We start from the raw sequence: 15,450 nt of genomic DNA on the forward strand, positions 1-15,450 counted from the left end.
GTAAGGGTTTAAAAAAAAAAGACTTTAGAGATCATATTTCAAGAAGTTATTAAGAAAAACAGCACTGATATCCTAGAACCACAGTGTAAAATAGCAATGGAAAGACTCCACCAATAACATACTGAAAGAGATACTAATATGAAAACTCCAAGGAATAATATAGGTAAATTTTACCATGGACAAATATTATAAGCAGCCAGAAAGAAAGAATTAAAATATTCTGGAGATGAGTCAGAGTAAGATTTAGGAGCTTTCAGTTTATAGGAGCAGAGGGATTAGAATAAAATATTCCAGAAGGCAAAGGAGTTAAGATTACAACCAAGAATAATCTATTCAGCAAAACAGAGTATAATCCTTCAGGAGAAAAAAATGAATATTTAATGAAGTAGAGGAGTTAAAGATCAGAACTGAATAGGAAACTTAACATTCAAATACCAGACTCAAGAGAAGCATATAAAGAGGTAATCATGAAAGAGAAATCATAAGGGAATCAAAGTTAAAATGGTTACATCCCTATATGGGAAGATGATAGTTATGTCTTCTAAGAACTTTATCATTATTTGAGCAGTTAGAAATAGCATACACAGATAAAAACTACAAGTATGAGTTGATTTTGAGATGATCAATTTTAAAAAATGAAGGTGTGAGAAATAGGGATGCCCTGAGAGAAGAAGGAAGAGTAAGAATGGGGTAACTTATCTCACATACAAGGCATGCAAGGAAGAGCTTTTACAGTGGAGGTGAAAATGGGGGGAGGGTAGGCAAGACTTGAACACACTCTGATTGGAATTGACTCAAAGAGGTAATAACATACAGTTTGGTTATAGAGATATATCTTACTTAGAAAGTAGGTGAGAAAGAGGATAAGGTGAGTTGACAAAAGAGAGGTCATAGTAAGAGTCAGTTGGCAGAAGCTAAACAGACTTGAGGAAGGACAGGGTAAAAAGAGAATTGTTGTTCAGTCATGTCTGACTCATTGTGGCCTCATGTGAGGTTTTGCTGTCATATACTAGACTGGTTTGTTTTTTCCCTCACAAGCTCATTTTACAGAGCATCTATTATATTCCAGTCAATGTGTTGTTACTGAGAATAAAAAAAAACAAGGTATCCTTAAGGAACATTCATTCTAGAAGGGTGACAGCGTGTACAAAATAAATACAAGGAAATTTGGGTGTGAAAGAGTCAACTGGGGAGTACAGGGAAGGCTTCATGGAGAAGGTAGAACTTTATCTGAGCCTTTAACAAAGTACTGTAGTAGAGAGAGAATTCCAGTGATGAAGGCTTTATGCAAAGGTGTGGATATAAACGATGGGTTGTCTGAAGAACTGCAAAAAAAAAAAATCCAGTTTGGCTGAACCATACTCTGTGTGGAGGGGCATTATGACTCAAAGCTAGGAAGGCAGGATGGGGCATAATTGTAAAGGCTCTTTATAAACAAGCTCAAGAGTTTCTATTTTATCACTGAGGTTTGGGGACTCATTGGGATTTACTGAAGGACATGATCAGATTGAGGCCTTAGCAAAATCACCTTGTCATTTGGGTAGAGGTTGCATAGGAAAGACAAGAGAATGAAGGCAGGGGAAGCAAAGAGGTTGTTCTGTTGTAAGCTTGTTGAGTTGTATCGGACTCAAGAATCATTCCTCCATCCCTTCTCTGACCTGGGCACTTCAGATATGCTAGAAATCCAGCAGGTCACATCTGCCTCTTTCTTTGGGTGGGAAAAAAGTCATGCTTCACTCTAGGGCTCAGCTAGGAGGTGAAATAGGTCTATATTCTTGATGGTTGATGTTCTTAATGATGAGACACCAAGGTTTAGTTGGTACCTAAGTAACCCACAGTGAAGGGCCTGTGGGCCTCCTCACAGGCCCAGTGCACTGCCCAGACTCCCAGACAGATTTTATAAAACTATAAAGGGATTTGTTTATTGAAACATGGTAAGATGGAGGGGAGGATTAAAGGTAATAGGTTTCCCTACTTCTAAGGGGTCTAGCTAAAGTCCCACCTTCTACCACCTCTGCATGGAGATTTCTTCAGTTTCTTCCAAGCTCCCTAATTCCTACTCGGACTGTCTAAATTTTCCCCAGCTCTCTGGCTACCTGACCCTCTTAATCCTCCAAGATAACTTTTGTAGGATAAACTGGTCTTCAAAGTAGCTTCAGGGTGACCCCTTTATGTTAGGGTTCACCCAAGTAGGGTCAGGCCTAAGTTGGCTTTAAGCCTTCCCACCACCAACAGTTATATAGGCTTGTTGGTCACAGATCTCCAGAGCAATCAGGAACACTTTCAGGATGCAGGAATCACTGTTGAATCTTAAGTAATGAAGGGTTTTCAGGCAAGAACACCAGAGTTGTTCAGGCCATAGGAAACCAAAACCTCAGCTTCATAGAGATAGAGAGGAAGTTCCAGCTCCAGCCAGTCCAAGACACAGGAAGTCTAAGACCCTGAATAACTGCCAGTATCCTGCTTTATCCTTTCTCCGTGTTCCAGAATTCAGTATCATCCGTTCTACAGCATGCAGTCAGGTCCAGCACATCTCTCATTGCAAAATTTCTCTCTTTTACCTGTTTGCACCCCATTTCTCTTTTCCCTCCTTACCGAGGGAAATTCAAAGATCTGAAGAGATTTGTATATTGTAGCAGTTAGTAAGAGATTATAGAAACACCTTGAACATGGTAGTTGTTAAAAGTTTTTAAATCAATTAAATTATTTTAAAACTAAGGCTATGACATTTTTCTTTAAAAATTATTGCTTTTCTTCAAACAACTATCATTTAAAAAGAATAACAGTAGATTTCAGACATCCAGAGAGAAAAATCTCTAAAAAGAGATCCAGGAAGAAAATCCTTGGTCTCTGAAAATCTATTTAGAAAGACAAAAAGGTTACATATTTTAAAAAGGTATAAAGGAATTCTAAATAAATTTGATCTAATGATTTGTATCACTGAGGCATGATGGGGTAGGGACACAGAACTAAAATATGTCTTTGTAAGGATAAACCTAAGTCAAAAGTAACAGGATAGGTAAAATGGTGGTGGGGCATCACTATATGTTTGTAATATAGCTTCATGTGAGAAAATCCAGGAATAAAATGGAAGAATTGTGGAGAGCATTAGGAAAGGGATTAGTGGAGTGAGAAAGAATTGTTCTAGTAATCGAAGTATACAAAAGACTATCTAGACAAAAGGAGAATCTATTTGTGGGAAGTATATCATAAACCTGGGGAAATAGTACAATATAATAAACTTGTAGAATTCGAGTATCAAAAATTTTGTTCTAGCTCACTTTCTGCTAACTCAATCAGCAGTCATATAAAAATTAGGTACTGGGGATACCAGTATAAAAAAGTGAAATAATCCCTACTTCTAAAGAAAAGCAGTTATTACTAGTTCTTGACTTGTCTAAATGGAAAGGGAAATTTTTATTCTAGAAGTGATTCTTTTTTTTAAACCCTTACCATTTATCTTGCAATGAATATTGTGAATTGGATCCAAGGCAGAAGAATGGTAAGGGGTAAGAAGCTAGGGTTAAATGACTTGTGTAGGGTCACACTGCTATAAAGGGTCTGAGGCCAGATTTGAAGCCAGGACCTCCGTCTCTAGATCTAGAGCTTTATCTACTGAGTCACCTAGCTGACCCTCTAGATGTGATTCTGATCAAGAAGGATTTGGTTATACAATTAGAAATGATGGGAATTTTGGTGAAAAGAGTCAAATCCATTTGATATCAATAAGATTTGTTGCTGAAATGCTAAACAAAAGCCAGTAGTTTTGTTGACTGTTAAACACAAGAATATAGACAGGATCTAAGGCAGAGGCATACCAGTCCTGCTAGCTTTGCCCAGCTCCTTGTTTCTTGACTCCAGGTCAATGTAGGTGGTAAATATGGGCATGAGAGAGGGGCTGAGGCAAACACTGCTGCCCCATCCCCTCATAATCCCTTTGCATTTCTGTTGAAAGGGATCCCTGAAATGGTTGAAGAAGATAGAGGTTGACTATCAGGGATTTGGTAGGGAATAAATGGAATTTTCTGAATCCAGATTAGATAATTGCCTGAGGCCAGGAACTTTAAACTCAACAAAGTAGTCAAAAGGACAGATTTAATCCTTGATTGAAAGCTTCTATTGGCTCCTGCATGAAGATGGTAGCCAGAGACTAGTGGAAGTGCTTCACAGAGAAGAAGCATCCAACAGAAATATGAGACCAAACAAGCAAGGTGGGCCACCTGGTAAGGAACAAAGGATGATGTTACCCAAGCATATATATAGGTGGCTCTGAGGTGTCAGAGGAGTGAGTTATCCCAGGCATGCGCTCTGGCCACACCTGACCCCATTTAGGTGCTCTCCATGAAAGGAGTCCAGGCCACATGTGTTTTCCTCATCTGCATCCATTTGTGGAAATTCCCATCATCCATTTCTCCTCCATGTCTGCTCTGATCATAAAGCTTTTTCTCTACTTGCCCTTGTTAAAAGAAATCTTGGCCACGGCCTCACTCTGGTTAATGAAGCAAACTCAGGAAAAGGATGGAAAAAGTACTTTATTAGCACATCAGGGCAGCAACTTGTGTGGCCAGCCTTGATTCAAACTGCAGTGCTTGCTAGAGATAGGAGTAAACAACTTCCATATCAGGGCCAAAGTAGGTTGATTGGTACCCAGAATGAATGTGGAGATGGGATTAGTGTCCCTCCAGCTTCTTGTCATTTGGGGGTAGCCTTGAAACTCAATTCCTTACATCAGGGGCGGTACCCTAAACACTCACAGCAAACAATCCCTTGGAGGAAGGCAGAAAGAAGCCTATAAACAAATACTTTGGCCATGAAAAATTGAGCTGGAAGGAGGTTTTACTCTCTGCCTCAATTTCCATCAAGCTGGAGGGAGGTTTTGCTCTGAGAGATTTTCCCTAGTCAAAATTTGGTGGAGAAATTATTAACTTCTTGGCAGAGAATTTACTTTGGAGGAAACCATTTTCCCTAAGTACAGAGAGCATCTGCCAGTGGTCCATCTACCAGACATCCTCTTGGGCTAAGGTAATCCAAAGATTTTCATCTGGAATTTGGGTTACTTAGTGTAGCCAAACCCAGGCTTTTCTGTTTCCTTTTTTGTTAATCACTAGTGGGCAGTAGAGTTGGATAGCATGTTGGGTTTTTTGTTTTTGTTTTTAAATGGAGCAAGGAGCTATAGGTAGGGGCCAGAGAAGAAATAGAAAGCTCTCCTTTCACAGGAGACTGAGAATTGGGTGGAGCTTAGTTTTTAAGAGTGTTAGGGTCTTACCTACCAATTTCTCTTACTCCCTCTATAAAATAAACTTTGTTTTTATAAGACAAGGGGTTTTTGTGTTTTACTGACCTGAGTTCCTAGGTGGGTTGTATCATCTCCCGTCCTTCTAGGACAGTCCCCCATTACAAATGTTCCTAAAGATTGCTAGTGATAACAATATAATTTTAATAAAATGTGACAAAATCTAATCAGAATGGCTTTCTAATAATAGTTTATGTGGTAAAAGTCAGGACAGATCTTATAGATCTAATCCTATTAACAACAGAGCTCTAAGAACGCCAAATTAAGAACCCATAATTGACCTGAAACTTCAGAGAATTTCAGTATTTACATAGTACTCATTTTTTCTGTCTTTACCAAAAATCTACATCTGATATGGATGATGCCATTAATAGATTAAAGGATCCACAAGGCCCTGACTTGGAAAATTAGCCCTTCTGTCCCATAATATTATCAGACATTTCAAAATGGGGAAAAGAATTTTAAAATATCTTTATAAATATTATAAATATTCACATACTCTTATATGTAAAATCCTTAATGCAATAAAAAACTGATGACTAAAACACATACATAAAGCTTGTATTTCCCTTTAGAAACATTTGGAAGTCAATCATTTACATACATCCCAATCCTTAGATTTCTAGCAGTCTAATCTTGTTTCTTTCTCAAAGTTTACTATTCCATTAAATTAAAAAGACATCTTTTAACAAGTTTCTTCTATCCCTTTTTTTGAGTACATATGGTTATAGAAATTTGTTATGAAAGGGAAAGGGAGGGATATGGCTATGAGAATATCTAGGATGTCCTTTCAAGATACTGACTAAGGCCATAACAGGGGAAAAACTTACTTAGTTCTACTTTATTCCAAATAAGAGCCACAGTTTATATAGTCAGACATGCAGCAGAGTTCCACATGATTCATATGGCATTAGAACCAATCATGTCGGAAAGTTTTTCTGTTTAGAAAGAAATAAGCACTGTAAGGAAGCTGAGTCAAGGGGATCCAATCTTTTTCTATTCAAAATCATCCCCTGAACTTTCCCAGGCACAGAAATCCACCTGTAGCCATTTCCAGATCATACCTTCTTTGGGGAGGACATACCATTCTTTTGAATGGTGAAGTAGACAATTCAGATAATCATGACTAAAATCAAAACTCAGAATGTCAAATCATACATAGCCTCAGGAGATTTTACCTCAAATAGCAAAAATGGCACTAATTATAGCTTAGTTATAGCAAGGATGTTATTATTACCTTTCTCATGTTGCAATAAGAGTTAACAATGAGCATATACAAGGACATCTCGCTTGTCCTTTAATGAATCAAGAATAATTATAATCTGGAGTTTCACATATACACTGATAGTCCGCTCAAAACCCCAGAAACCCTCTAACTACAGTAAGCCTTTTATCTGTATTGCCAATCAACCCCAAAGGCAAAAATGAATCTTTGAATCTAAGGTGTATTATTCCTGAGTTGGCGCAAAGACAGAACTTCAATTCAGAATGTTCATTAACTGGATAATTTCAGTTTTCATAAGTGATGGTCAAATATTCTCAGACAAAACTCACTCTTTACTATACACAAACTTCTAAGTCCCCCCACTTTGACTGGAAGTAGTCCTAGTTTCTCAAAATTTCATTATCTTAGCATTTTACAACATGCTGTCAGAAAGATAGATAAGGTCTTATGACCCTGCCTGAATGGGAAGTCCTAAACCCTTCATAGATACGGACTATATAAGAGGTCTTAGTTACTCACCCACCTAAACAGTAAGTTATTATTATTAACCATTTTAATGGAAAATATTAAAGCAATTAAATTAAATTAAAAAGCAATGAAAAGTTTTCAAACATTTTGACCATATTGTTCCATAGCTCAGTTTATAATCTAACAGCATCTAGATTAGAAGAGAAGTTACTTTTCTGGCGATATAATGATAATGTTTTCTGGGTATTGTTTTCCAGTTAACAGCATTTCTGTTATATAGTTGCTTCTCAGAATTCACAATACAAGACAAATTTTAGAAATAAAACAATAAACTATATTATGTACTTAGAATCTGAAACAAAACTTCTTGCCAGTCAGATAACAACAAAGCAGTTGAATGCATCTCCAACCTTATTTAGAAATCATTCATGTGGGGGCAGCTGGTTAGCTCAGTGGATTGAGAGCCAGGCCTACAGATGGGAGGTTCAAATGTGGCCTCAGACACTTCCCAGCTGTGTGACTCTGGACAAGTCACTTAACCCCCATTGCCTAACCCTTACCACTCTTCTGCCTTAGAACCAATAAGTACTGATTCCAAGATGGAAGGTGAGGGTTTTTAATAAGAATAATAAAAAAGAAATGATACAGATACAAATGAAAGTTTTGGGGGGAAGCTGGGTAGCTCAGTGGATTGAGAGCCAGGCCTAGAGACGGGAGGTCCTAGGTTCAAATCTGGCCTCAGCCACTTCCCCACTGTGTGACCCTGGGCAAGTCATTTGACCCCCATTGCCTAGCCCATACCAATACACAGTATTGACTCCAAGACGGAAGGTAAGGGTTAAAAAAAAAAAAAGAAATCATTCATGTGATCACTTTTGATATTCTACACTGATTGAATTCAAGATCTAAATTTTGAGTCTCTAACAAAACTTAGTTTTACAGTTTCTAATTGACTTAATTCCAAATACTTGGTGTCTTTTCCATTAAGGTCTGATTTCCTCAAATAATTCCACACTGCAAAAAATATTTAGACTGGCCACCAACAGCTGAGACTCTCAAAGCAGGGACAAAGGGTGGCAATAGGAGAGGGGCCAAAGGTGATGGTGGAATTGGCAGCCCACATGGCAGCTGGTTCTTCATGGGGACCCACTGTTGAAAATCAGGAGGATGTTTATCCTTAGCCTCTTCCCACTCAAATTTCCATCAGGATCTCTTAAAGTGCCTCTTCCTTTTCCAATAAAAGCACACTGGGACATTCAGCCAATTTAATGAAACGAATCAATTAAATCAATGATTTAATTCTATATTGATGACTTTATCCTCAGGTTTTCTCTCTGTGATTAACTCCATTTTTTCCTGTGTATATCTTCTATGTACATGATTGTTTGCATGTTGTCTCCCTAATGTGCTTGAGGTTGAATATCAATCCTCTTCTTCCTTTTTAGCGAGGAAATGCTGATCTTCCTATTCCTGGCTTGAGATCATAGGTTTTGTATAGCATTATTATTGTACAAATTGAGGAGGGGGGAATAGGGCTAATCACATGTCTGTGATTTTATTACTATAGGGAATCCTAATAAATTTAGAATTCCCGCTGCCTCTACAGCTTGGCCCTAGCTCAGCAATCTCCAGAGTTGTCTGAAGCACTGAGAGATGAGATGTCCTTGAATGTGTTCATTGCCAAATACTCCTCATATTTACAAATCTACTTGTTTTACTTTTATTTAAAATAATAATGGTTATAATTATTATTTCCTGCTGGGGGCCATCAGTCCACGACGCCTTGACAGAATCACGCGTGGTAGCTGGGGAGACCACAGAGTGGTCCTTGGCGAGATGTGACTGCCCACTCTATCACCCTTGCATGACTTCTTTCATCAATGCCCCTTACCTATGAATTGACATGATTATTATCCCCCCTAGTCTCAAAAGAAATAATGCAAGAGCAAAGCACCTGTACCCTAATTCTCCTAAACATCACCAAAAGAGCAGACCCTCAAACCCAATCTCAAAAAGACTATCATGGGTTAACTTTTATTTAGGTGCATAATTCCCAGTGAAACCGCAGCTACAGGCCAAGCCCGAAACTTTCTCATGAAGTCAGCACACAAATCAATCATAGAGCCCCATACAATATGTACAGGTACAGTACAGGTCCACTAAGCTTCAATATGCCTCAGCGACTCAGTTACATAAATCAGTAACTCAAACTCCCTAGTAAGCCACCTGTGACAAAATCATTTATCTTGTGCGCAACCTTTATTCTGTCTGTAATCACAATACAAAAATATAGAATGTTAATCAAGTGATTTGTTAAAAGTTAATGTATCACTTTTCCAGTTATCTCTCTTTGATTTTGTGTATTCCTGCATGCCAAGAATATGGATATAAAATAAATCCCAAGCCTGGGAATGTCGGAGCAGCTGTCAGATGCAAAGCAGTCCCATGGCCGTAATGATTAAGCTGTCTTCCGTTTGTTATTTTTGTTGACTGATCATTCGCCACCAGTCAGGAACCTTGGAGTCGAGAGTGGGGCTGGACCAGGGCAATTTCCCTTGCTATTATTTTAATTGTTCCTTTGTCTTCCCAGCATTTCCAATGAAGACAAAGAGATAAATAGCTGGAGGTGGGGTAGAGTGAATGAATGATGGCCTAATTGGAGTTAAGTGGTTGGAAACATAAAATTATATTTAGTTTTCATACTGACCTTCAGATCAATCCAGTTGCTAGATATATCCTTGTTACAAATGGTGAAATCTTGACCAAGTGGAGCCTGAGGGACAAATTGCCCCACTTTTACCAGAGCTTCTTCATAATTAGGCATCATCACAAAGTTCATGATATCATATTTAGCCACAGGATTCTTTTTCTCATCCAAAACTACATGGGCCCCAGCAGTATTGTTAAAGTCAAGGTTCCTCAGAGAGGAGTGAAGCTAGATGGGAAGAGAGATTAGTCACTCCCTCTTGTCCACACACAGGGGGCAACAGGACCAAAGCTAGGCAGGAAATGTAGTAACATGCTTGCTCAACATTCGCTCATTCATTCATGCAACAAATATGTTCTAAGCACATCCTTTAGACCTTGAAACACTGTAGATGTGGAAGTTTCAAGATCTGGCCATTGTGTTATCATTACAGAATCAATCATTTTAAAAGTTCTGCTTTCTTCTAGGATTCATATAAGAAGGAAAACTCAAAGACTGGTGGAGAAGGTAGAATGCATCCCTCTCCTGCCTCCTTGAACACGCTAAATTCTCACTAGGGAGTTCTATGAGATAACCTGTGTAAAGGACTTTGCAATCTTTAAATTTCCATATAAATGTGAGCAATGATGACGACTACTGCTATTATTATTATTTTTAAAAGGAAAACAAATTAAACAAAATCACATCCCAGCAGGAATCATTCAATCATTCATCCATTTGGTGATAGTGATGGGGTCCGGGTGAATGAGCAACAGGGAACTTGTTTGAGGGTTTCTCATTCCAAGTCCCTGATTATCCCTCTTCTCCAGTGCTCATTTCTACACCAATTAGTGCCAAGCAATCTTAGCTCTCACCCTTGTGAGTAATGTGTGTCTCTGAGCTCATTTGATCTATGATGTGGATGCCACACAAGAAACCAACAATTCTGTATATTGGTGCTTCTGAGGTGTGTGTGTGTGTGTGTGTGTGTGTGTGTGTGTGTGTGGTGTTCACCCAGTAGCCCAAGACGACTTTTTTCTGGACCAGACCTAGGGTTTCAGAGTTCCATTTATGATGGTGATAACTACCAGACTCCTCTGGGCAGAGTGGTGATAGGGTGAAATGAGACATACCTTGTCAGTTGAGGTCAATGCGTCAATGTGTTTTGATTAACCATTATTTTTTTTTCCTAAGAAGATAATATTGTATTAGGAAAGGGTCATTAGGGTGTGATTTTCATTTTTTTTTAAACCCTTACCTTCTATCCTGGAATCAATACTATGTATTGGTTCTAAGGCAGAAGAGTGGTAAGGGCTAGGAAGTGGGGGTGAAGTGACTTGCCCAGGGCCACACAGCTAGGAAGTGTCTGAGGTCAGATTTGAACCCAGGACCTCCTGTCTCTGGGCCTGGCTCTCAATCCACTGAGCCACCCAGCTGCCCTCTGATGTTTATTTTTTTTTTTAAAGAGTGTCATTAAAAAAAAAAAAAGGACAGGAAAGTATTAAAGAACAAGTTAGAGTCCTATCAAACTCCAGTGGATCTACAGATTAGAACTGGGGAAGGGAATGGGATTATTCTAAAACACAATTTCTTTATCTTTTTTGTATCATGATCTGCTTTGCAGAATGGATAAGCCTATGGATACCTTCTAAGAAGCATGTTTGTTTTAAATTTACAATCAAAAGAAAATATACATTTCAGTCAGAAGTTAGTGAAAATGAACACATGTAATTTTTTCCATCCAGATCCATACATCCCTTGAAATCTATGTCTGGGCCTTTTGAGGGAGGGTGCTCTGCATCAGTGGACCCCAAGTAAAAAGCTCAAACCCTAAAACAATGACTCATAAGGATGAATAATTTTGAGGGCTCCTACATTTCATGTCCATCATGAGTTGGCACTGAGAAACATTTCTATATAAGGCCGCATCCTAAAGGGCAGTGAATGAGAAAAAGGGAGAATTATTTTGAGACCATGGTACTGGTGCTTTATAAAAGGGTAGTTAGGTTTTATCATGTTCCTGTATCTAACAAGTTGATCACTTTTTAAATTTGATTTTTAATCAAATTTTTAATTTAATTTGATTTAATTTAATTTTAATTTGAAATGAATTCTACATTCAGAGCACCCTCCTAGGCACTAGACTTAAGGGAATCTTTCTTTTAGCTCTGAGAGGAAGACTCAGCCCTTCAGGAAGAAAGAGTCTAATACAACACAGTGCAGTTACAAATAAGTCTTCAGTCTACAGTGATGTATCTCTCCATAACGCCATTAGTGAAAAAACTCTTAAAGCTTCCAAAAGGAAGGCAAAATGAGATAATCAAGGAAATTAAGAAATGGCCATCGGTGAGCCTTGGAGATGCCAAGGAAAGTAAGGGAAATATTAATGTCGAAGAAAGTCAGGAAATTAAGGATTGTCCACTAGTGAGCTTGGGGATGACAATGGACATTCACCACAGGAGAAGAGATCATTACCTGCCAGGGTTGAGGCACCAGGAACTCTTCATCTCTCACAGATCTCGTTTCTGATCTGGTCTGGAACATTTCATGAAGAGCCCAGGCCACAGCATACACAGCATTGTAGACCAAGTAACTAAGGCTAGACATGGTCATGTCAAAATAATGCAAAGGCAGAATGTCCAAGGAAGCATTCAAGGAACAGTCTTCTCGCTCCATTTTTGCTGGTTCATCTGGATACTCATATGCTGAGATCCAGAAACTCTTAAGGAAAATGTCCCCTGGGTATTTGGCTGGGGTAACTGTCCTAAGAAATGCTCTGAAACCAGGAATTTCACTTGTCTGATGTGAAAATATGAGAGAACCATAAAAAGTATCACCAGCATGATTGTAGGGTCTTATGGTGACATCCCAGTGTGAGGTAATAATCCAAACTTTCCAAATTGAAAATATTTGTGGCTGAGAATATCTCAGGATCATCAGTGAGTCTGTATCACCATGGACAATGATCACCTTGGCTGAAGATGCAATGATCCTGGGCATAAAACCCACCTGAGATTCAGCATGGCGTCTCTCACTGACGGGGATCTTCTCTGTGAAGGCCATACAAGCTTTGCTCTTTCTCATCTCTTCCCCTATGTCCCCAAGGAACTTCTCACCTCTCATGTCATCTGTGACCACCAGCCCCACCCAGGTCCAGTCAAAATGCATCAGCATCTGGATAATTCCTAGATGCAGGGAAGAATCCTGAGGGGCCATCTGGTAAAGGGAAGGAAACTGGACCTTATCACTCAGGGCAGGATCAAATGGGCCATAGGTCATCTGGATGGGAAAGGAATATAGGTCTTAGTAGGGTATATGAAAAGGACACTGGTGCACACCAACAAATCTTAGTATATTAACCTATCTCTGTAGCTTCATGAAGGGAAAAATAGAGTGGGCTACTGTGGGTGAAATTCTTATTCAAGATTAGGTCACCTGAAAGATAATGGCTAGATGATAGAATGCTCTGATGTAAATAGTTTTAAGATCTTCACTTCTCTAAATCTTCCATGAACTTTTCCCCAAATAGTTCAGGATTTCTCTTTACTTAATGTCCTTATTTGTGACCCCTAATTAATTTTTTTTAGTAAAATTGACATTATTACTGAGGATTAGAGATGGTGGTAGTTAAGAAGTGATTCTTTCTTCTACAATGGGGTATTCCTCAAGAATGGTGTTGATAAGACCAGTGTGCCTGGTGAATAGAGAGATGCTCACATATATGAGGCAGCAAGATATGGTAGTGCATAGAACACAAAGCCTGGAGGCAGGAAGATCTAAGTTCAAATCCAGCCTCAGACACTTAGTAGCTATTTGTCCCCAGGCAAGGCACTTACCTATTGACTTTGTATTAAAAAAAAAAACAAACCACCTATTTATTTCTTTTAAACCCTTGCCATCTGTCTTGGAATCAACACTGGGTATTGGTTCCAAGGCAGAAGAGTGGAAAAGGCTAGGCAATAGGAGTTAAGTGACTTGCCCAGGGTCACACAGCTGGGAAGTGTCTGAGGCCAGATTTGAACCCTGGGCCTCCCATCTCTTGGCCTGGCTCCCAAACCACTGAGCCACCTAGCTGCCCCAAGCTGCCCTTGCTACTAACTTTTTAAATGGAAAAATAGAGATAATAATATCACCCAATACCCAAATTTCTGTATAGATCAAATAAGGTAATACTTCCAAATTGCTTTGTAAAATTTGAAGCACTATATAAGTGGTAGCTGTTATTTTAAAATAATAATTGAAATACTTATTTCACTTATGTTTGTGAGATTAATGACTCATTTGGAAATAACACAATTTCTAGACCAGAACTATTTAATCATTGGAGTAAAGAAATTCCTTCTATCAATGAAGGTCAGTATCTTCTCTGTAATACCTACGTTGACTATTATTTAGAGGAAGGACAGTAAGGGATTTACCCAAAGATATGCAGCCAATGCTGCCCAGGCCCAGGCTTACTCTTCTAACCCCATTCCTAAACCCAGGCTAGGTTCACAGAGGACAGCTACCTGTATGTATACTTCTCCCCTCAGGCCTCTGAGAGTTTGGGCATGTCTTTATAATGCTGTTGCTCATTATTACCTCTCATGAGTCTTCCCATCCTAGATTGTCAGTTGATATTGTTATAAGGAAAAGATGAGTTAAGTTTTCAGAACACAGTGGCCTGAGACTAGCAGAAGAGAGAATTCTGGAATCCTGGAAGGAGGGGTTAATCTGGGAAAAAAAACCTCAGGGACTGTTAGTCTGTTTGTCTGTCTGTCTCTGGATTTGATCCTGGAGGGTGTGACTGCCAAGTCCTGGAGGATTGACCCAATCCTGTGTTACTTCTGTGTTGCTGGTTGTGTGCTGTGTGTCCTGAAGAAGATCTGAGGAAGCTGTCTCTGTCCTGTGTCATCTGAAGCTGGTTGTAAGCTGAGGTCCAAGTCCATCTGGACTCAAGATCTTCCCCTGGATCCCTGCCTGATCTGGAATTTGCTAGTATCTCCCTTAACACCAAGAAGGTTAGGGCATAATAGGTGTACAGGGATTGGGTTTACAGCTTAGCATATCAGGGAGATAGTGTAGGACTTAACTCTAAGAAGATCCTTCATGCTTTAGATTAGAAGGCATTAGATTTTGGGTTACTTTAGTTAGTAATCTCAGTGACAATTCCCTTTACCCTCTCAACCTTTCCCTTATTTAATAAAATACACTCCCAGTTACTGTGGTTTGTTGTCTGTGTATTGGTCTCAGTCCAGGCTGGACTTCCCAAACCACAGTTATTAATCTGATATTGGCCCAAATCTATTATAATATCAATGAGTCAACTAGAGCTTGTTAGCTTTTAGAAATAATTATTTAGTAAGATAGTAATAAGAATAGTTGGTGCAAATATTCTTCCCAAGAGGTGGTAAAGAGCAATCAATAACCCAATCTCTACTACTAAGGGTACAAGGTCATTAAAATGATCCGAATTCTCCCTATTTTTTATTGTTTTTTAAACTAGAAAATAAGGTTACACATTTGTGTAGACTCTTCTAGGCCTAACAAGTGAATGAGGAGTCAGGAAAACTTGATTTCAAATCTATTCTCAGTCAATTATTAGCTGTGTGAAGGGGCAGCTGGGTGGCTCAGTGGATTGAGAGTCAGGCTCAGAGATGGGAGGTCCTGAGTTCAAATCTGACCTCAGGCCACTTCCCAGCTGTGTGACCCTGGGCAAGTCACTTAACCCCGATTGCTTAGCCCTTACCACTCTTCTGCCTTGGAGCCAATACACAGTATTGAGTCCAAGATGGAAGG

At 39.1% G+C, this 15,450-nt stretch overlaps 1 protein-coding gene across 1 annotated transcript in view; it reads right to left on the minus strand.

Moving 5' to 3' along the window:
* VN2R614 (vomeronasal 2 receptor 614) overlaps positions 1-15,450 on the minus strand; it is a 29,675-nt gene that overhangs the window by 6,597 nt on the left and 7,628 nt on the right. The window contains 2 exon segments of the mRNA NM_001099595.1: positions 9,694-9,921; positions 12,148-12,951. Coding sequence (NP_001093065.1) covers positions 9,694-9,921; positions 12,148-12,951 — 1,032 coding nt within the window.

The sequence above is a fragment of the Monodelphis domestica genome, chromosome 4 (assembly GCF_027887165.1).
Source record: "Monodelphis domestica isolate mMonDom1 chromosome 4, mMonDom1.pri, whole genome shotgun sequence".
Lineage (NCBI taxonomy): Eukaryota > Metazoa > Chordata > Mammalia > Didelphimorphia > Didelphidae > Monodelphis > Monodelphis domestica.